The sequence below is a fragment of the Mustela putorius genome, unplaced genomic scaffold (assembly GCF_011764305.1).
Source record: "Mustela putorius furo isolate JIRA1106 unplaced genomic scaffold, ASM1176430v1.1 tig00000695_pilon_pilon_pilon, whole genome shotgun sequence".
Taxonomy (NCBI): Eukaryota; Metazoa; Chordata; class Mammalia; order Carnivora; family Mustelidae; genus Mustela; species Mustela putorius.
This window is the reverse complement of record NW_025421447.1, coordinates 4,835,521-4,858,129: the sequence shown is the minus strand read 5'-3', so window position 1 is coordinate 4,858,129 and position 22,609 is coordinate 4,835,521. Positions and strand designations below refer to the sequence as shown.

General features: G+C 49.6%; 1 protein-coding gene across 2 annotated transcripts in view; it reads left to right on the top strand.

The window, feature by feature from the left end:
* ZZEF1 (zinc finger ZZ-type and EF-hand domain containing 1) overlaps positions 1–22,609 on the top strand; it is a 100,565-nt gene that overhangs the window by 3,416 nt on the left and 74,540 nt on the right. For both annotated transcript variants that reach the window (XM_013060284.2, XM_045083153.1), the window contains exons 2-6: positions 12,895–13,039; positions 15,440–15,634; positions 17,036–17,207; positions 19,674–19,873; positions 21,247–21,457. In XM_013060284.2, the coding sequence (XP_012915738.2) occupies positions 12,895–13,039; positions 15,440–15,634; positions 17,036–17,207; positions 19,674–19,873; positions 21,247–21,457 (923 nt within the window). The remainder of the gene's footprint in view (positions 1–12,894; positions 13,040–15,439; positions 15,635–17,035; positions 17,208–19,673; positions 19,874–21,246; positions 21,458–22,609) is intronic.

Sequence of the window (22,609 nt, the reverse complement as noted above, 5' to 3'; positions counted from 1 at the left end):
GCAGGCAGAGAGAGAGGGGGAAACAGGCTCTCAGCTGAGCAGAGAGCCTGATATGGGGCTCGATCCCAGGACCCTGAGACCATGACCCGAGCCCAAGGCAGAGGCTTAACCCACTGAACCACCCAGGCGCCCCCACACCGCCTTTCTTAAGGGCAGAGCTCACCTCCCGTTGGCACAAGCCCGGCCACAGGGCCCCACTGAGCTGCAAGGGAAGCAGGGAACAACTTTTATTCCATGGCCATGGATTTAGCTGAGAAACAAGGTTGTGGTTACTGAGAAAGAGGAGAACAGATACCCGGTTCCAATTAGTGGTGTGACACACGTGACCCCAGAACTCAAATGAAGAGAGTGAAGCTGGAGGAGTGGGCACGAGTCAGGTCCTGGGGAGGCCTTGCAGCCTCTGTCATCTAGGAGTTTGCAAACCGGAGCTTTAAGCCAGATCCATGGTGCTGTGGCTGCCTTCTAGGGAGCCGGTTGGAGAGGGGCTAGCAGGGTCCAAGCGGGTCAGTTAGGAAGCTATTATGACAGTTTAGGTAAGAGACTGGGTGGCTTGGGCTGGGGTGGTGGCAGCTAAAATGGCACCAACAATTTTTTTTAAGATTTTATTTTTTATTTTTTTAAAAGATTTTATTTATTTATTTGAGAGAGAGACAGTGAGAGAGAACATGAGCGAGGAGAAGGTCAGAGGGAGAAGCAGACTCCCTGTGGAGCTGGGAGCCTGATGTGGGACTCAATCCCGGGACTCCAGGATCATGACCTGAGCCAAAGGCAGCCGTCCAACCAACTGAGTCACCCAGGCGCCCCAAGATTTTATTTTTTAATTTGACAGATCACAAGTAGGCAGAGAGGCAGGCAGAGAGAGGGGGGGGAGTCAGGCTCCCCGCCTAGCAGAGAGCCCGATGCGAGGCTCGATCCCAGGATCCCGGGATCATGACCTCAGCTGAAGACAGAGGCCTTAACCCACTGAGCCACCCAGGGGCCCTGGCACCAACAATTTTGAGAGTGATTTAGGAAGTAAAATAAGCAATCCTTGAGACTTATGTGTGAGTAGAGAATTATAAGGGGAAAGGAATTGAGGATGGCTCCAACATTACTGGAAAGGTGATAGGGCTGATTATTGAGAATAGAAACTTTTTTAGGCAGGGAAGATCTGGAGAGACCAGATTTGGTCTGGTTTGGCTCTGGTTTGGCTATGCTGAGCTTAGTGTGTCCATGGGCAGCGATGTGGGGGTGTCGCAGACAGGGAGTCCGAGAGAACACTGCTTGAGATACAGTCATCTGTTCGCTGGGGTTCCGTGAGAAAGTAGCCCATCGGTTCTTCCCACTGTGAAGTGTGTGTGTGTGCTCCGTGAGAACTTGAGTCCCTTAGAGCTAGTCCGTGGACTGTTGAACATTGTTAAATCCGAGGTCGTGCAGCCACCATGACTAAAGAGATAGGTGGGAAGAAAAACCTGAGTGATTGTCCCTTCCCCGCTGTGAAACACAGAGTCATCGTAGTCACACGTGTGGCAGAAACAAACCTTAAGGACTCAGAAGCCCAGCAGTAAGACCTGGTGACTTGGGAAAGTTGCAAGTTTGTATTTTCCTTCTGTAAAAATCCCTGGGGCCACCTAGAGGTGTGTCATAGGGTCTTAAGTACCCATACACTGAACTCACGAAATACATGCTGGGAGTTTTCTTCACACCTGCAGGGCTGTCTCCCCTCACTCTCTACAGTGTGTGCGGAGACTTGGTGTCTAGTGATTCGGGCCAGCTGTGCAAGGCTGGTGGGTGACCCCAGCTCCACAGTGAGGACGAGACTGAAGGCTCTGTAGAGTTCAGGGACTCAAATAGGATGGGAAAGTGAGTTCTGGTGCCAACACTCTAGCGGAGTCCTCTGACTCCAGGCCTTCCTCCTCTAGGGACCTGGTTCTCTGGGATTCTTTTTACTTAGTCTCATTTTTTTTTTTTTGTCTCAATTCTTTAATTTTCCTCTGCATGCTAAGGGAGACCTAGCAAGAATAATTCCAGTTTGAGAAAAAGCATTGTGTATTTTTCTTGAAGCCTGTTCCCCTTTAGTAGACCTGGTGTGGAAACGGTTAGGGGTGTGGCCTAGTACTAAAGTCTGGTGACCTGCCCTTGCTGCTGGTTAGCACTTGTTAGCTGAAAAGAGCAGGTCTGTCTCCACGTGAAGGCTTAGCCAGGGTTTAAAAAGCCATTTGGAAGAACTCGCAGTGGTTGTCCTATCTGTAAGCATGGAGAAATTATACAGGGAAATGTCCAAGAAGATAAGCATTAGCCATGGTTATGATTCTGTGCTCTAAAACAAGTGTGCCCTTGGATGTAAGTAAGCGGACATTTCTGTGTCTTAGTTAATTTTAATATAAGCTTGTGATGATGTGTTGTGATACTTTAAGTTTAAGGGTATAAGGGAGATGTTAATAAAACGCCTTCATAGTAGCAACTAAAACGATGATGTGTGTTTTTCCCTCCTTTCATTTTATGGTCCCCGGCGGTATACAGTATGACTATAATGCTAAGTGTTTCCAAGTTTCATATGCTGGTTCTTGGGCTCGAGATCCGTGTTGCCATCCATGTCCCCACGGCCATCTTGCCTTCATGTTCCCATGACTTAGTTGCTTGAGGTGGTACCCTAAAGAATTGCTGGACTTGTACTGTAGATCAAAGTCTGAAGCTTTATCATTTTATAGTGGAACATACCTTCTCTTCTGCTAGGTGTGGTCCATGGGGAAGGACTCTGGTTTGATCATAGGGAGCAGAATCTACTTGACCTTTATGCAGATGGGTAATAGAGTTAAAGTTAAATCCCTATCTGACAGCAGAGATTAGAGATTTCGTGTTTGTACTCTCAGTACGCTATGCCTCCAGAGACGTGTAGAGTCTTGGGCAGGAAAAGGTGCTGAACACGGGATGATGGCAGATGGCTTTCAGATGGGAATTTGAGAGAACTAGGTCTTCTTTTATTAATTTGCCGTACTGGCTCTGGTGCTTTGTCTGTGAAACTCACTGGGCTGCGCAGTGCGAGGGCAGGACCATCCCTGTCCCTTGCCCTCTTGCCTCCGCGTGGCTGTGTCTCCAGGCCAGGCCAGGCCAGCGCTCCGCCGCAGGGCCCGCAGGTTGGGTGAGCAGCCTGAGGACAGTCTTGTTCTCATTCTCCGGCCTTGTGCCCCATATCCAGTCTGCAACCGTGGAGGAGTAGGGGATTTTTTGATGTTTGAGGGAACAGTTAAATAGAGTTTTAGGAAAACTAGAAAAGGGTTTTAGTGTTTGGTTCAGAGGAAATTTAGAGGAAAACACCATTTGTCATTATTGTGTCAAAGGTTTTAATCCTCTGGTTTAGAATGGCTCTGAGCCCAAGAACTATGCAAATAGAATTATGCGGATGTAATTCTCCACTCCTTGAAGACAGAGCCTGAGAGACTCCTGTCTGTGCGGTAAGGATAAAGCAGGTGCAGACATTGCTTGCCCGCAGCCCAGGGCCTGCAGAGACTCCCCAGTGCCTGAAGGACAAATACATATTCCTCAGAAGGGCCTAGAACCCCCGGGCTGGCCAGTCTCCCTGTCTAACCTCCTCTGCCTCTGTTTCCCTGTTCGAGCCCTGTGCCCACGCCAATGGGACACCTGCCTTGTCCTGTGTGTGGACCTTGTTTCTCTCAGTTCTTCAAGATTCCCTGCCTTGGCACCATCACCTGGTCAGGACCAAACCTTTCTCGTGCCGTGATTCTGAATAACTGGGTTTGGGCCCTCGTTGCCTGTTCTGTACACATCGCTTGGCACGTAGAGCGCACCACCTGATCTTGTCCTGCCCTTTGGCTGTGAGGCCCCCTGCCCAGCTGCCTGCTCTGCTCTGGCCCAGCAAGCGATGGCTGTGGATGGCGATGAGGCGGTGGGGGAGAGAAGGACTCTGGGTGAATTGGGGGTTATTTTGACCCTGTGTACTTCGCTGTGTCGGGGATGATGGTATTGGCTTCTTGTGGGGAAGAAGAGCTATAGAGGAAAGGCCACAGCCTTGTTTTACCTTTCCCTGATTTCCAACACACTGCTTCATCACGCACTGTCTTACTGTAGAAACTTCATTGGCTCCCCATTGCTTTTAGAATCAAACGGGAGGCTAAGCTTTAGGTCTGTGTAACTTTCCACTCTCAGCTCCTGGAGCATTTTAGCCGACTGAGCCCATTCGCAGTTTCTCCTGCACACGGGAATTTTGTCCTTGCCTCCCTTTGCCCCTGTAGCCCTTTGCTTCACCCTAAGCCCATTTCACTTTCAGGGACCACAGGGGAGCCTTTAACAGTAGCATGGAGTTTGGGAAAGACTTCACCAAACCAGGGCCTGAGAGGCTAGAAGAATTTGCCAGGCAGAGGAAGGAGGGGATGCAGTGGAAAGGTGTAACACAGGAGCGCCTGGGGGGCTCCATCGTTTGAGCATCTGACTCTTGCTTTCGGTTCAGGTTGTGATTCCCACAGGGTCATGAGATCGAGCCCTGTGTGGGGCTCTGTGCTCAGTGTGGAGCCTGCTTGGGATTCTCTCTCTTCTCCTCCTCCCTCTGCCCCTCCTCCCCCCAGCCTGCTCACGTGTGTGCTCTCGCAGTGCAGACAAATTGGGGTGAAAGAGTGTGGCCGACTTTGGGAGTGCTGCTCCTTTGGGCTCTAGTCTACCATCTGAGTTGGGAAGGACCTTAGTAAGCATTGCATGCAGCCTCTCCCCTTCCGTTGCCCAGGAAAGGAGTCCCTTCTGTAATACCCTGGACAGCTCCCTGTTTCATAAGTCCTCCTGTCCCACTGTTCCTCTTTAGCCTGAGTTTCAGACTTGGGCTCTGGGGTCAGACTGTGCACAGGAAAATCTGGGTTCCACCATCTGCAGGCTGTGTGATTAGTCACACAGCTGCTCTGCGCCCCAGCCGTCCCCCGGGAAGGGTGAACATGGTGCTAGTCGTCACCTTGTACAGTTAGCATGAGGAGTCAAGGAACTCGTCCACGTGGAAGCCCTAGAACAGCGCCTGGCACGCCCCTCCTGCCCTGGGTGGTGTTCTTCTCTGTTCTAGCTCTGTGCCAGGAGTGTTCACTCTGTCTCCTGACAGCCCACCATGCAGCGTGGTCTCACAGATGGGTAAACTGAGACCTTAAGTAGAGAGGCAAAACTCTGGGCCAGCAAGTGGTAGAGCTGCGACCTGATCCAGACCTCTCACACGGCTTGTTTCTCCCAGGTTGAACCAGGGTGCAGCCTTTGTAGGAAGCCCGATGCGTGCGTTCTGCTGCTCTGTGCCCCGTTCTGGTTTGTGAGGGGTTTGGTACGTTCTCATGTGTACCATGGTCTTGATCCTACACGTGGTTAAGGACATTAAGTTGGAATGGTCTGAGCGCCATCCCGTGTTACGCTGCTTCTCTCGCATGCCGCGGCCAAGGGCCTGCCCTTGGGCGATGCCTCAGTGGTTACGGCATGGGTGGCGAGGCACGCAAATGGGCATGTTGGCGGAGGCCTGAGGCGGAGAAGAGGAGGGAGATGCAGCACAGAAGGTTGCTGCAGTCTCCGTGGAGGTGGTGTCAGCTCCGTGGAGATGGGCGGCCGTGCTCTGTTTCCAGAGAGCAGGAAGTCGACTTGCTTCCCTTTGCACAGTTAAGGCCAGACCTACTGTACGTAGTTGGGTTTGAGCACCCCCCCCCCCCAGGCTGCAGAGCTGCAAACTGTTGGGACTCTCTTTAGTGAGGGCTACCTTGCATATTAAACATGAAACAGAAAAGAATGCAATAGAAGATGTCAGGGTACATTGTATCTAGTAAGAGAAAGTTTTACATTGTTTCAGGAGGCATGTTAGCATTATAGGCCCTGGGGCATGGCATGAAATATATTTCTTTTTCTTTTGTTTTGTTTTATTTTATTTTTGACAGAGAGAGCCGGCACACACAAGAGCCGGGGCTGTGGCAGAGGGAGAGGGAGAAGTGGGTTCCTCCCTGGGGCAGGATCCCAGGACCCTGGGATCAGGACCTGAGCAGAAGGCAGATACTTAACTGACTGAACCATGCCCCCAAAATGTATTTCTTTCTTTCTTTTTTTAAAAAAAGATTTTATTTATTTATTTGAGTGACAGAGATAGTGAGATAGAGCGCAAACAGAGGAGAGGGGGAGGGTCAGAGGAAGAAGCAGGCTCCCCACGGAGCAGAGAGCCCAACTTGGGGTGACATTGGGCAACATGGGGCTTGATCCCAGAACCGCTGGGATTGGGACCTGTGCCAAAGGCAGATGCTTAACCACCTGAGTCACCCAGGCGCCCCCTTGAAATGTATTTCTTACAGTAGCTCAGCCAGTGACACTTGAGACACACTGCTCTGGGGTTATGTCAAACTGGAGGGTCCCAGAGGGGACAGCCAGCATGGGAATGTACTAAAGCCATAGTGGAGTGAGAACTGGTTGAGGGAGACTCGGGGCCTGTTGCCCATGTTCAGTGATCCGTGGGCTGTTCTGGGGCACAGGGATCGGATGTGTTCTGAAGGGCCCCACAGGTGGTGACACTAGGGAGGCGCATTTCCATTCATTATATAGAGAAGAGAGTTCTTGCTGTCAGAACTGGTCAGAAGACATGAGCTTCCCATCACCAGTGTGTGTCACAGAGACACCGGAGAAGGAGTTCAAGCCATGTAAAGGCCTGTATGTGAAGAGATTGGTAGGTCCATTCCAGTTTGAGGGTTTAAGTAGATCTGGAATGATCAGTCTTTTCCAGTGGCCTCCTGGTACCCTTGCTAGGCAATGGGAGCCCCTCAGCCTGACGGGCCAGGCTCTCTGTCCTCTGGCTTCCACAGCCCTGCCTCCTGCTGCACCAGGAATGAGAGTCCGTGCGGTCTTGCCTGCTCTCTGTGTCCAGGCTTACATTCCGGCCCCTCTTCCTATGATGGCTGCCTCGTCTGCACACGCTCACAGATTCCTAGTTACTCGTCAAAACTCAGTGCAAGGGTGGTTTTTCTCAGGGCCACATTCCCCGAGTATCCCAGTCCTTTTTGGGCTTCTGGCCTCTGGAGCGTCTGTCAGCTTGTGGCACAGTGGCGCATGGTGTAGGATCCCAAGTCATACCACGATCACATCCTGATACCATGATTTACGGCTGCCAGCCTTGTGACCTCGAACAACATCCTTCGCCTCTCTGTTCCTCACTGGTAGAAGGGTAGCGCCTACCTCGAGGGTCGCTGAGGAGAATACGAGTTGCTCCCGGTGTGCGGCTAAGAGCTCTGCCTGGGGCTTGGTCTGTTAGCCACCCGGGTTGTTTATGCTCTAGCTGTGTTGTGGGGATGAGCACACGTCACATTGCTGCTGTTGGTTTGCAGATCTCTTTTCCAAGGCTGTGAGCATTTCGGAGGGCAAGGATGTGCCCTGTCGGTTTTCCCACGCATGGAGCCAGGCTCAGCTTCAGGGGCACAGTGTCCGCCTGTCAGAGAGGACTGAGTGTGCGCAGGAGCAGACCAGACTCCAGGAAGTCCTGCGAAATACACCAGCTGTTAAGTGTTGGATTTGAAAACCGGTACATTTCTTTAAGGACAATTTCCAGGCATCGGGAAATGATGTATTTATTTGGTGAAGCTATTAGCAATGCTGTTCTGATTTTTTTTGTCACACAGTATGTCTTTCTTTTTCTTTGTTTAAAAATTATTTTTATTATATTCAGTAATTACTGACAGATCAATAGATTTTTTTTTTACAATTTTTAATGTACTTAGTTTTTTTTGTTGTTGTTTGTTTGTTTGTTTTTATAAAGATTTCACCTATTTGAGAGAGGGAATAAGTGGCGAGGAGCAGAGGGGCAAGTGGACTTACTACTGAGCAGGGGGCCCAATGTGGGGCCGGACCCCAGGACCCTGAAATCATGACCCGAGCTGAAGGCAGAGGCTCAACTGAGCCACCTAGGTGCCCCCTTAGTGTAATTTAACTTAATTTAATGCTTTCTTTGAGACACAGAGAGAGAGAGAGAGACTGGGTGAAAGGAGGGGTAGGGTAGAGGGAGAGAGAGAATCTTTTTTTTTTTTTTTAAAGATTTTACTTATTTATTTGACAGAGAACACAAGTAGGCAGAGAGGCAAGCAGAGAGAGAGAGAGAGAAGCAGGCTCTGCACTGAGCAGAGAGCCCGATGCGGGGCTCAATCCCAGGACTCTGGGATCATGACCTGGGCTGAAGGCAGAGGCTTTAACCCGCTGAGCCACCCAGGCACCCCGAGAGAGAGAATCTTAAACACACTCCATGCTGAGTGCAAAGCCTGATGTGGGGCTCAGTCACATGACTGAGATCATGACCTGAGCCAAAATCAAGAGTTGGATGCTTAACCGACTGAGCCCCATACGCGCCCCTCTGCTTGGCATTCTCCCTCTCCCCCTCTTCCCACTTGTCCCCTCTGTCTCTAAATAAATAGGTAAATCTTAAAAACAACAACAGCAGGGGCACCTGGGTGGCTCAGTGGGTTTAGCTCTGCTTTCAGCTCGGGTCATGATCTCAGGGTCCTGGGATCGAGCCCCGCATTGGGCTCTCTGCTCGGGGGGTGGGGTGGGGGGAGGGGAGCCTGTTTCCTCCTCTCTTTCTGCCTGCTTCTCTGCCTACTTGTGATCTCTGTCAAATAAATATATAAATCCTTAAAAACAAAAACAAGAAACAACAACAACAGTAAGCCACCATGGGGCCATCCTATAGCTCCCCTCTGCAGCCTGCTGTTCTGTCTGTGGTCCTCACCCTTCTGTGTGGGTTCACTTTGGTCTCCTCTAGCCCCCAGGCCACGTTCACATTTTCCCATCATCCCAGAAATCTTGTAGGGTTGATGTATTCACTGCGTGAGATGTTCCCTTAGACAGGAGGAAATATTACGCTACTTAAAAATGTCATGAAGCCACTCATCCAGTCTGTCCTGTGCTTGAAGTGGGCCCTCAGAATTGTTGATTTTCCTCATCGCTCATATGGCACAGAGCCTGTGTGACGCATGCCGAAAGCCGTGGCCTGCAGGGATGCATCACCCTTGGCTGCTACAGCTGGCTCTGAAGCGGGTTTCCTGCGCATCCCTGGGCGACATGGGTACGTGGCTCTGTCAGTTTTCAGTCGCACGCCTCATCCGTCTCCTTCCTGCCACGGAAGGGGAGGCCTTCGCTGACCTTCGCCTTCCTGTCCGTGCCGGCGTGCGCACGTCTCCCGTTCCCCTGGCAGATCCTTTCATATTGGTGTGTTGGGGAGAACAGGCGTGCCTGTCTGTATGTGGCTGAGCTGTGCAGCACCCCACGACTGTGGCCCCTGTCTCGTACAGCGTTGTGTTTTCTCTGAGGTTGACGACTAAGCGGGTGCTGTTCTTGTGCGCGATCTTCTGTCACTAATGGCGACTGCCGGCTTCCGGCCCGAGCCTGCCTCTCTCGCAGCACACTGGCTCTGCTCAGGCCCACGGCAGCTCCGAGAGGCTCATCTCAAGAGCCCCCAACCAGCTTCGTTCTGGTCCTGGTGTTCTTCAGGTTGTCAGCATCTCCAGCAACCGGGACCTCATTCTCTCTCTCGGTTGGACCCCAGTCTTCCCCTTTCTTGGCACGTTCTGTGTTTGCGCAGCCGCAGCCTCCAGGAGCTTTCCGAGTGAGGGAGCGTTAACTGGCTCCTGTTCTGAGAGCCTCGCTGGGTGAGAATGTCTTTTCCACAACTGCGCAGTAGGTGGTGTTTTGACTGTGTGTTAACTTCTGGGTGAGAGAGAGAGTCCCCCCCAGGATGCTGAAGGCCCTGCTCCTGTCCCAGCTTCCCTTATAACTGCTGAATCGGCCCTGATTCCCGACCTCTGACATGGACGTTGTGTCTTCCCCGTGGAAGCAGGAACTTCTCTTTCCCCTCCCTCTTACAAAATCTGATCACAATGTGCTTTAGTCCCTGGTGGGGGGGGGGGTGTTCAGCCTCTACGGTGTCAACAGTCATGTCCTTCAGCTGGACGAAATTATCTTGGATCTTAAGAATGGTTATTTCTCTCCCTCCCATTTCTGTGTTTCCTTCTCTACCACTCACAGTGTTTGGATATTGGATTTCTGGATCGGTCTCTTGGTGGTTTTCGTCTTGCCTTGCCTGGTTCCCATGACTTTGTCTTTGTGCTCTACTCTCTGGACACTCTAGTCAATTTATCTTCCCAAATCCGCTGAGAGATTTTCATTTTTCTGTGATATTTTAACTTTCAGGAGCTTACGAAAGTGTTCTGAATAGACTGTTTTCAGTAGGAGTCTCTTGGTCTTTCATGACAATGCAGGGTCCCTTTTTATTAGGCGGTGTTGGTGGCAGCTCCCCAACTTTGAGTATACCCAAACCCACAAGGTTGTACACTTTAAAAGGGTCATTTTTATGGTATGTGAATTATATGTCAGTAAGTTGGTATTAAAAATAGCTTTTAGGGGCGCCTGGGTGGCTCGGTGGTTTAAAGCCACTGTCTTCGGCTTGGGTCATGATCCCAGGGTCCTGGAATCGAGCCCTGTATCGGGCTCTCTGCTCAGCAGGGAGCTTGCTTCTCCCTCTCTCTCTGCCTGCCTTTCTGCCTGCTTGTGATCTCTCTCTGTCAAATAAATAAATAAAATCTTTAAAAAAATAGCTTTAAAAATATTTCTCTGAAGATATGAACGATAATCTTTTTCACATTTACTTCTCCTTTTCCTTTCTTTTCTCTAAGTTGCTGTTTCTGTGTTTCCTCTTAGACCTTTCCTCAAATGTCCAGTGGTCCAGGAAGGGGACCTAAAGAGTGGGCGCTCCCTGCATCTGGTTGGTGACACTGAGCCTTGGTGTATGGTGAAGAGGTTGGGCCCTTCCGTGGGGAGCCCTCTGGTACCTCTGATACTACTGTACCTCTGGTACAGTGTCTCCAGGTCTGTCCTCAGGGCCTTGTCTGGTGCCCCAGAGAAGACCTGCCAGTCTCTTGCCTGGAGGGTTGGCATCTCTGTCCGGCTGCTAGCATTCTGGGAGCCCTGGAGCAGGGGCAGGTCTTCCAACCCTACCTCTGTGGGCTCTAGTGCAGGCTTTTCCTCGTCTGGAGACTGTACCACTCTCTCTGAGGAATCAACCCCCAGGCTATTGAGTGGAGGGAGGGTCTGTGGATGTCTTACATTTGTTTGTTTGTTTAATGGAAAATTTTAAACATAAGAAAGTTGAGGTAAGCTTAGAATGATCTCTCACATTTCAGTTCCAGCGCGTACAATTCCAGGCCAATTTTATCTCATCTACCCCCCACCACTTTCTCCTCCAAATTATTGTTAGTGCTTTTTCAGGATTTGATTTATATATTTGTCAAGGAGAGAGACAGACAGACAGACAGGCAGACAGACAGCACAAGCAGAGGGAGCAGCAGGCGGAGGGAGAAGCAGGCTCCTGCCAAGCAGGGAGCCCAACGCAGGGCAAGAATCCCGGACCCCGGGATCGTGACCTGAGCCAAAGGCAGACACCTAACCGACTGAGCCATCTAGATGCCCTTAACATCTTTTTAAAAAGAAATTAATTAATTTTTATTTTTTCACTCTAATTTCTGTCTCATGACCTTCATTTTCGCTGACCCTTCTCGGGACAGCCCATCCCAGGCATCTGTTCCTCACCCTGCAGGCCTGTGCTCTGGTGCCCGTCCTCACAGGCCGTGTCTTCTCTCTGCCATGGTCTGTGTCTGCTGACCCCTTCCATGTCATTTCCTTTGGGTGTGGAGTCAGACCCAGCCCAGCTTCCTGACTGGGCCTAATCAGAGAAGAACAGGGTGATAGTTTCCCTCCTTTTGAACGTTATTCTTTGAGTAGTGTAGCCTTTGGTCCTGTCATGGTTTTGGATAATCCTGTTGGGTTGAGGAAGTGCCAGGGGAATGCTGTGTCCTTCCCTCACATGTTGCCCGAAGCTCTGTCTGGCCACCTGCACATCCAGCCCTGGCTCATGGACCTGAGCATAGGGGTTTGCCGTGTCCCTAACGAGCACTGTGTTTGGAGGTCTGTGCTGGAAATCGGGGTGCTCGTGTCAGTCCTGAAGCCTTAGTGGGACATCTCCATGCTCCACAAATGAGGGAAATCGGGAAAGGGCAGGCATTCTGGGGGAGAGGGAGGATTACTTCGAGAAGAGGGTTGGAGACTGCCAAAGTGCTCCCTGCTGAGGGGTGTCTGTGAGCGAGCAGGTCAGCAGGAAGACACAAACCGCTGCTGCCGGAGGTACTGGGATCTGGGTGATGCGGCAGGTGTCCCCCTGGTGAGGAGAGTCCTGTAGAACGTGAGGGGGCCGGCCTGGGGCGCAGGGGAGGCGGCCGGCACACGTTTGAGAGCATTCTGATGCGCTTCCTGCGTATTGGCTGCTGTTCTGATGCCACTTGGTCCAGACGGCGGCTGTGAGTTTGGAGCCCTGTGCTCCATCTTTCCGATCAAGGCGCTCGGGCTTCTGGAGGTAGAGGGATGTGTGGATGGTCACACAGCTGCTTAGTGACAGACCGCGGTTCAGACCGAATCCCACTCTGTACCCGGTTCCCCAGGCAGCCCCGTGCCGGAGGGAGCAAGCTCGACTGCGCCCGGAGGGCAGACACAGTTGGGCTGGAGGCAAATTTCCTGTTAGGTCCGTGTCTGAGGAGTGTTTGGAAGGAAAAGCCCCACTCACCCCGAGCTGCTACCCCCAGCCGGGTCCCTGGTGCAAGCGCTCTGTCCACTCTGTCACCTGCTGGAAGACGCCATGCTGCTGGCTTTCCCAAGTTATTGGGGGAAGGAGACTGACCTCCTGTGAGAGAGGCGAGGTGAAAAAATTGTGTGTGTGGAGTAGCAGTTGTGTGCTTGTGTTTGGCTTCTGCGAGCGCAGCGAGTCACTGTCCTGAATCTGTTCTCCAGATGCTGGGAACGGACCCCATGCCCTGCTCCCACCAGGCGCGGTTTGGGAGCAGCCGCGATCACGGCTCATCTCTTACGTTGCAGGCCTTTGCCCAGTTCGACGCAGAGGGCGATGGCACTGTGGACGCCGAGAGCATGCTGGAGGCCCTCAAGCATTCCAGCGGCGCTAACCTCCAGGGCGAGCTGAGCCACACCATCCGGCAGCTGCAGGCCTGCTCCCTTGTCCCAGGTAAGGCCGGAGCGCGCTCGCGTGGCCCGTGAGCTCTGCCGTCCTCCGGCTATAACTGTGCAGGGCGAGGGCCCCGTGCGGTGCGTGGGCTTCTCCCGCTGTCCCCAGAGGCACGTAAACCGACTCACTCCTGCGTCATCGTCTCCTTGCATCCCCAGTACCTTGATGCTTGGGCAGCTCTGCCATTTTCATGAACTTCTGTCGTGAGAGGGTCTCTCTGTTTCACTCCCTCAAGAGACTGTCCCTGGCCCCAGTTCTCTGTGCATCCTGAATTTGTCTTTTGCCTCATGCATCACTGTAATTAATTAATGACCCACTTGTCTGTAAATGTCTGTGTGCTCCGTGAGGACAGCGGCCTTGTCTTTCTGCCATGTCCTCACATGTTACACGTCTTTGATATATGGTAGGCACCCAGTGGGTTTTTTTGTTTGTCTGTTTCATCAGTCAGCTGTCACTCTGAAATCTAAGTGATGATACAAGTAGTGTACAAATTAAGCAATACGTCTACATTATATCTATGAAGAGCTTGTGTTTTTGTCTAGTGTCTTCTGGGACTCAGAAGACAGAATCCAAGTTAGATCATCCTCCTTTCTTGTCCGCTGTGACTCGTTAGAAAACAAACAGAAAAGACTTCCCCCAAGTCTACAAGTGTGTCTGAGCTCCAGGAAAAGCCGCTTCGCTGCTCCTCTCCCCTTTCAGGCTGGCTTACGGGCACCTTGGTTGCAGGAACGTGTGTTGTAGGTTATGATGGACCACGAGTTTAAAGAAATTGTTCTATCATGGTAAGCTGGGCTAGCCTGTCCCTAGGGACTGGTTTCCTTATCCCTCTTTCTAACTGAGATTGGGACTTGTCCTTTTGTCACTCCACTGTGCTGGCGTTCAGTGCTTGCTGGACTTGTGTGACCTCCCACGGGCAGAGTCTGTATTCTCATGGGCGTCCCGAGCACACGGGGTGCCATCAGCCATGCCTTCACATGACAGTGGTGCTGCTGTGGGGTCTGCCAGTGGGAGGAGAGCTGTGTGAGGAGGCTGAGGGGTGCCACGGCTTCTGAGTCACGGGGACTTGGACCCGGTGTCTCCAGGCTGTGCTGGGGGTGCTTCTGGCACACGGCTTCTCCTCAGCCTCCTGTTCTGTCTTGAAAATCAATGTGAAGTCTCCTTCTCAAGTACAACCTGTTTGTTTCATGTGTAATTCCTCCGGGTGCTGCTTTGATGGGTGTCGGCTCTGTGGAAGTTCATCCCAGTGCACTTACGCCGCAGGTGCAGACCACGAGGGGAGTTTAAACAGAGAGACTTGGTGTGTTTGGTGTTTTCGTAGGGTTAGGTGGGTTAATGCCAGACCAAGGGCAGCTGGGAGAGCTCGTCTTGAACTTTGGGTGGGTCAGCACGGGCAGGAAGTGTTGAGCCCAGGGTCTGGGCAGTGGCCGAGGGCTGGACAGAGCAGGCAGACCCCAGGGAGCTGCCGTGGAGAGGACGTGGGGGCACCGGAGGAGCCCTGGGGGCAGAGCCTTGTGCCTTGTGAGATGCCCCCCGGGAAGTATGGTCAGGGCGGTGGCTGCGTCATCATTATCATGTCTCCTGTAGCTTAGTTAAAAGCAGTGACACGTTGACTTCCTAATGGGATAAACTTGATTGCTAGTCCACCTAGTTGGTGTCTCAGTGCTTACACGTTTAAAGCTTGGATTGAAGCAAATGTAGTGTAAGTTTTCTAAAATTCCACTAAACTAAACTAAATTTTTTTTTTCAAGATTTTATTTTGAGGGGTGCCTGGGGGGCTCATTGCATTAAACCTGCTGCCTTCGGCTCAGGTCATGGTCTCAGGGTCCTGGGGTCAGGCCCTGATCGGGCTCTCTGCTAGGCGGGGAGCCAGCTTCCTCTTTTCTCTCTGCCTGCCTCTCTTCCTACTTGTGATCTCTGTCAAATTTTATTTTGAAGTAATCTCAACAACCCACCGTGGGGCTTGGACTCACAGTCCTTGGATCAAGGGGCTCATGGTCCACCAAACGAGCCAGCCAGGTACCCCAAAATAAATGCTTAAATTGGGGTTACCACTGGCTCATTTCTTTTTTTGTCTTTTTTTCTTTTTTTTCCTTACATATAGGCTCCGTGCCCAACATGGAGCCCAGTGTGGGACTTGAACTCATGACCCCGAGGTCAAGACCTGAGCTGAGATCCTCAGGAGTCAGCCACTTAAGTGACTGAGCCACCCAGACACACCAGCCACGGGTTCATTTCTTAAAACTTGTTTAGATTTTTAAATGATTAAAGCTGAGAATATCAGTGAAGATTCTTAATGGCTGCTTTTAATTCAGCCAATTCAGAGAGGCCACCAGGACGGGAGTGTGGAACACTGCTGTGGTGGGTTCCTGTAAACACCAGACATGGGTTTTGTCTTCCCAGGTTTCATCGACATCTTCTCAGAGTCCAAGGAGGGGCTGGGTGTGCACGCGTCCCTGATCCTGCGCTTCCTGCACCGCAACCGGCTCTCCGGCACAGCCGTGCCCTGCCCCATGCTGGACCACTGCGCCAACGTGTGTGCCATGAGGGCCTCTGTTCTCAAGGAGTCCTTGGACCAGCTGCTCCAGAGGGAGAAGGGTGCGTGCATGCGTGCGCTGGGGGCTCCTGAACACGGTCTGTGAGTTGTAGGGGCTAGCACTCTTCCTGCCTTTGGCTCTGGAAACTAGCCTGCCTGCCTGTCCTCCCTCCCTTCCTCCTCCCTCCTTCCTTCCCGCCTTCCTTCTCTCCTTCCAGTTCCTTCCTTCCTTCCCACAACTGGCTTCTCTTCATTCTCTCAGGTGTGACTTAGGGAGGCCTTCCCTCAGTACCCACCTAATTAACGCCCCCATTCCCCACTGTGGTCACCATCACCTTTGTAGGTTTAATGGTCTAAATGGCACTACTTGAAGTTGTAAAATTATGATTTCTCTATGTGTCTACCTTGTTCATGTCATTATCCTTAGCACTTGGAGCTGGGCCACATAGTAGGTACTCTGTGAGTCGTTGAGTCACTGAGGAAAGCCACTACACGCAGTGTGGACTCACTCAGAAGTCCGTGGAATATAGTTGAGTCCGGAAACAGACCCACGTGTGTGTGGGAGTAGAGTACCAGAGAGAGTCGGCGTAACAAATGGTGGAAAGGCGAATTAGTCAACAAGTGGGGTCAGGGCAACTGGCCAGCCATTTGGAGAGAAAAATAAAACCAGACTCTTATTAACCCATTCCATTCATGGAAACAAATTTCAGGTGGTTTGGAAAGTCCCACTGTAAAGAGACTTGAAGTGTGGAAGAGAGTAACCACACCCTGCCCAGCTCCTGGCACAGGGAACTCGCCAAGCAGGATGTGGGACTCAGAAACCATTGGATATGAAGAAGTTAGATTTTATGAAAGTTCTGTAGAACAGAAACTCAAAGCACAGTCAAAAGTCTAATGGTGTTCTAGGGAACAGAAATTTGTTTTCTAATGTGTGATGACAGACTGCATTCTTTGCTAACTCTGAGCTTGGGCACTTAATAACTCTCTGTGCCTTGGTTTCCTCATCTCTGGACTGAATTAGTACATCGAAGACGTCTAGAGACGTGCCCGGCTCACAGTACGCAGCACCTGTCACGAGCGTGTGTATGTGTCTTATAACCTACAAACCAGCGAGAAGGCTTGCAACCTGGCAGAAAGTAGATGAAGGTAGGACCGGGCCGCTCTCCAGAACACAAGTGGCCTACTAAGTCTCCCACATATTTAAAGAAATGCCCATTCAAACTGTAAGAAACCATTTTCTTCTCTTAGTGTGGCTTGCAAATATATCAGTGATTTAAGTATTTTCCCATAGAGCAACCCTCGGACACTTCTGCCTTATAAAGTTTCTTTGGAAGGAGATTTTAAGGAATATTTATTTTTCCAGGGCCAAACTATCAAGGGTATTTATGTTAGATATTTTAAATGACCTTTTTTTTCGCCTTTGTGAAAGAGATGTCACGTGATAGCATCTGGTTTCCCTGCAGAGAGTCCTGGAGATCTAACCGGAAGCCCGGAGATGGATAAACTCAAGTCAGTAGCGAAGTGTTACGCTTACATAGAAACCTCGTCAAACCCTGCTGACATCGACAAGATGACAAATGGAGAAACGTCATCGTACTGGCAGTCGGATGGCAGTGCCCGCTCGCACTGGATCCGGTGGGTGCTAGCACAGGAGTTGTGCAGAGTGCGAGTGGCTCCTGCTTGCCCTCTCTTACCCCGACAGCATGCTCACAGATCACTCTGTGAATTTTAGAGTATTTTCTACTTAACTGCCTGGTTGTTTCTGTATTGTAAATGACTGTCTGTGGAGATGCTTTAAGAATCAAGCAAAAAGGGGGCGTCTGGGCGGCTCAGTGGGTTAGGCCTCTACCTTCAGCTCGGGTGGTGATCTCAGGGCCCTGGGATCGAGGCCCACATCAGGCTCTCTGCTCAGCAGGGAGCCTGCTTCCTCCTCTCTCTTTGTCTGCCTCTCTGCCTACTTGTGATCTCTGTAAATAAAATCTTAAAAAAAAAAAAAAAGGCAAAAGGAATTGCATAAAATCATGCTACCTGGTTCGTGTATTCATAAACATGGATAATTTTTTTACTTGGCATTTTAAGGGAGAAATAGTATTTTTTAAAAAATTTTTATTTATTTATTTATTTTTTAAATAAACATATAATGTATTTTTATCCCCAGGGGTACAGGTCTGTGAATCGCCAGGTTTACACACTTCACAGTACTCACCATGGCACATACCCTTCCCAGTGTCCATAACCCCACCCCTCTCTCCCGGCCCCCTTCCCCCAGCAACCCTCAGTTTGTTTTGTGAGATTAAGAGTTACTTATGGTTTGTCTCCCTCCCAATCCCATCTTGTTTCATTTCTTCCTCTCCTACCCCCTTTACCCCCCATGTTGCATCTCCAATTCTTCATATCAGGGAGATCATATGATAGTTGTCTTTCTCCCATTGACTTATTTCTTCGCTAAGCATGATACCCTCTAGTTCCATCCACGTTGTCGAAAAAGAAATTTCATTTCTTTTGATGGCTGCATAGTATTCCATTGTGTATATATACCACATCTTCTTAATCCATTCATCTGTTGATGGACAGCTAGGTTCTTTCCATAATTTGGCTATTGTGGACATTGCTGCTATAAAGTCGGGTGCACGTGTCCCTTCGGATCACTGTGTTTGTATCTTTAGGGTAAATACCCAGTAGTGCAATTGCTGGGTCATAGGGCAGTTCTATTTTCAACATTTTGAGGAACCTCCATGCTGTTTTCCAGAGTGGTTGCACCAGCTTGCATTCCCACCAACAGTGTAGGAGGGTTCCCCTTTCTCCACATCCTCGCCAGCATCTGTCATTTCCTGACTTGTTAATTTTAGCCATTCTGACTGGTATGAGGTGATAGCTCATTGAGGTTTTGATTTGTATTTCCCTGATGCTGAGTGATGTGGAGCACTTTTTCATGTGTCTGTTGGCCATCTGGATGTCTTCTTTGCAGAAGTATCTGTTCATGTCTTCTGCCCATTTCTTCATTGGATTATTTGTTCTTCGGGCGTTGAGTTTGCTAAGTTCTTTATGGATTTTGGACACTAGCCCTTTATCTGATATGTCGTTTGCAAATATCTTCTCCCATTCTGTCAGTTGTCTTTTGGTTTTGTTAACTGTTTCCTTTGCTGTGCAAAAGCTTTTGATCTTGATGAAATCCCAATAGTTCATTTTTGCCCTAAAAAATAGTATTTGACTGATATCTCATCATACTGATCTCAGATTTTTTTCACTAATTTCCCAGGAAGATTAATTACCACAGTGGGCAAGTACTTTTCTTGTGTCGGATGTGATTTTACTTCTTTTTTCTTTTTAAGATTTTATTCATTTATTTGACAGAGGGAGAGAGATCACAAGTAGCAGAGAGGCAGGCAGAGAGAGGAAGGGAAGCAGGCTCCCTGCTGAGCAGAGAGCCCGCTGTGGGGCTCAATCCCAGGACCCTGAGATCAATACCTGATCACGACCAGAGGCTTAACCCACTGAGCCACCCAGGTACCCCAGAAGTGATTTTACTTCTTAAGCTCCTTTCTGTGCATGAAGAAAATCTGTCTGCTTCTGTCTTGACCAGTTTGGCAGAGGAGGAGGGAAGGGGATGGATGAGCAGGAACCCTGGGGTGGAGCCCGTGGGCGGTGACCTGGTGATTCTGGAAGTTCTGAAGCTGCCTTCTATAGTTTCTCCGGCCTCTTGAGAGGACGGGCTAATTTCAGTTCGTAGAGATAGAAATAATTGTCTCGTTCTCTCATGGAGAGTATCTGTGACCTTTTGCCATCTAATTTATAGAAACTCAGTATATTGAGTTCTTTGGATGAGGTTTAGGATTTGCTTCTTGGAGGTACAGCGATTTTTTTAGGGTGTTCCTAGTATGCTTTCCTGCCTACTGATAGCTTAAAAGGAAATATAAGATTAACCTTGAACTGGAAGAAATTCAAGAGACAGAAAGGTTGGAAGGACTTTTCTAGTTGGCTGTTTTTAGGAGAGGTGGTCTTTGACGATATCAAATACAAGACCTTGGAGATGGGACTCGTGGATGCTGGCAGTTTCGATCTGTATAAACACTTGTCGTTTGTGCTCCCTGTGTTTTCCAGCTTAAAAATGAAGCCAGACGTTGTGCTTCGACACTTGTCCATAGCGGTGGCTGCCACTGACCAGAGCTACATGCCGCAGCAGGTGACAGTAGCCGTGGGGAGGAGTGCCAGTGATCTGCAGGACGTTCGCGACGTGCACATTCCCAGCAATGTCACCGGCTACGTGACACTGCTGGAGAACGCCAACATCAGTCAGCTCTGTGAGTCTACCACGAGGCAGCCTGCCTGCTGATCGGGGGGTTGGGGGGCAAGGAAGGGGCCCTTGTCAACGGGAAGACCTCTGCAGTGGGGAGACTCTCAGGTTTCGTTTGGAGCTTGGATTTGCTTCTTGTCGTGCACATGGAGTAGCCATTATGTCATCTGTGCGCTGTTGTAGAAAGTTATGGAAACCCTTCTAAATTAAAAATACTCGATTCTTGTTTCCTTACTGGAAAATTAGAAAAATATAGATAAACAGAAACTATTCAAATTCCCACTACCCAGGGATTGTCACTGTGAATGTTAGTGTGGTCCTTCCAGATCTTTACTTGTTAGGGTGTGTGTGGGTACACATGCGTGCATGCGCACACACACACACATCTTCAAATGTAGGGTTGTGCATACGTATTCACAAAATGTAATTTATTTGTATACGTATTTACAAAATGGTGAAATTCTTTCCATGCTATTTTGTAAATTTTTTAGCACGTTGTCACACCGTGTGTTGTTACACACCGTTGTTTAGCGATGTAAGAACTTGCCTCAACTTTAACCAGCCCTTTATTCCTGGACATTTAGCTTGTTTCCATTTTTGTACTATTATAACCTTACTTCACACCTGGCATTTTGGAAATAATCACAATTCTGTGATTTCCTTCCAGGCTTTTTTCATTCAGGGAGCCGGGATGCTTCATGTTTTGTCTCATTTCTCCTAATGCTTTCCTGGGCCAAAGGAAGTATTCTTACTTTGCTCAGAGGAACTGAGGCCTGGGGAAGTAGAGTCTTTGTGTCTCGTCCCTAGGCAAAACAGTGGTTCAGCTTTTGGAGTAGATGCTTTCTGTCGCACACTGTGACGCTCCTTTCTCTCAGTTGTGTCCTTTTTAGCTTGTCACCTTCTCCTCTCCAACCCAAATAAGACATTGTGACAGCTCTCACAAGTGAGTCATGCCTGTGTTGTCATCTCTTTGGACTTGATTATTAAAAGTAAATTCTCACCACAGCTGTGTGATAGCGACTTTTTAAATCGAAATTTCAGAACCTTAGCACAAATTCTAGAAATTTTCTTACCATGTATTGAATCAGAATTTAAAAAATGATCTTTGTGTTTAATTCTCAGGATGCATAAATTCCTATGAAACTTTGTGGTGGACAGGGTTAAGTCACCCCTAAGTTTACCTTCATTTCGTCGATGCTTTTCTGACAAGTCTATTGTATGCTAGCTGCATTGTACACGTTATTTATTTCTGGCATCAGAGTATATCTCAAAATTTTCTTTTCAAAATGTGAATTACTATTTTGCTTTTAGTTGGGAGCCTAGCATTTGCAGAACTGAAGACGTTAATCCAATACTGAATTTGTTGTTTGCGCTTGACAGATGTCCAGATTAACATAAAACGTTGTCTTAGCGATGGATGTGACACTAGAATTCATGGTCTGAGGGCTGTTGGCTTTCAGAGAGTTAAGAAGTCTGGGGTCTCGGTGTCAGATGCTTCTGCAATCTGGTACTGGTCTCTGCTGACCTCTCTGGTGACGGCGTCCATGGAGACAAACCCTGCCTTTGTCCAGACGGTGCTGCACAACACGCAGTAAGTCACTCTCTCTGCTTTCCCACCCGTCCAGGTCCCCTCACTGTTCCCTCCCCCTGCAGAGCCCCGGGTGCCCTGGTGTTTCCTATCTGTGCTTTTGCCTCTAGCCTGGGGAGGGGGTCATGCGTGTTGTTCTGCTCCCCCCCTCCCCGCGGGGGCACAGTTGCTTACGTTCAGGGAGCACTTTGGAGCAGGAACAACCCCTTCAGAAGCTGGGCATTACTTACCTCCCCCCTGTTGTGAAGCAGACATGTAAGACTTAGCCCTGTGTTGCAGACGAGGGCTGTGACACTCCTGGCAGCACACCGCTGGGCTGGGCGGGGATGTGCCAGCGTGAACCCTGGCCCTGGAACTCCAGAAACTCAAGGAAACCTTCTCTAAGATACTCAGAAAATTCATTTGTAAATGTAGATCACCTTCAAAAATAAAAATTAAAAAAGCAAAAGTAAATTAAAATTTAAAAATAACATTAAAAAATTAAAATTAAATTAAAATTTAAATTATTAAAAAAATTAAAAATTTAAAAATAAGAAGCCTGACGGCAGAAAGACCCAGTTGGAACAAACACGGCAGGAAGCAGTGATGTACAACTTTCAAAGCGAGGAAGTACCCGTACCGTGTTAAAGTTCGGTCACCGAGAGAGCGATTACCATAGTGGTCCTCTGGACGACTTCGAGAGTGAGGCTTTCAGCCAGAAGCTCTGCGGGCAGTACTACGTGGGAGGTCATGTTAGTCCTTACTCTGTCTTGCTTCCTGCTTAAAAACTTTTTTCAAAAATCAACGAGAAACTTAGAGAAATACCACAAGTATGACGCAAACAACTCTCATTTCCTTCCGAGCCTGTTGACGGTATTCTGCACACCTGGTGCCCTGTTGTCCCAGAGACTCAAGGTCTATTTCCTGTCCGCAAGAAGTTCGCCGCAGCCAGCAGGGTCAGGAAGTTTTCAGTGATGCGCAGTGCCGCCTTCTGCTCCTTGGGTTCCGTTTGGGTCCTGTAAGCTGTCCCTGTAGCTGAAGGACCCAGGCCGTGCTTGGCGTTTGCCCCGTCTGCTTAGTCTCCTTCAGTATAGACCAGTTCCTCTGTCTTTCTTGACCGTCAGGACTTTGACAGTTTGACATCTGAAAGTTACAGGGTTAGTTATCTTCAGGAAT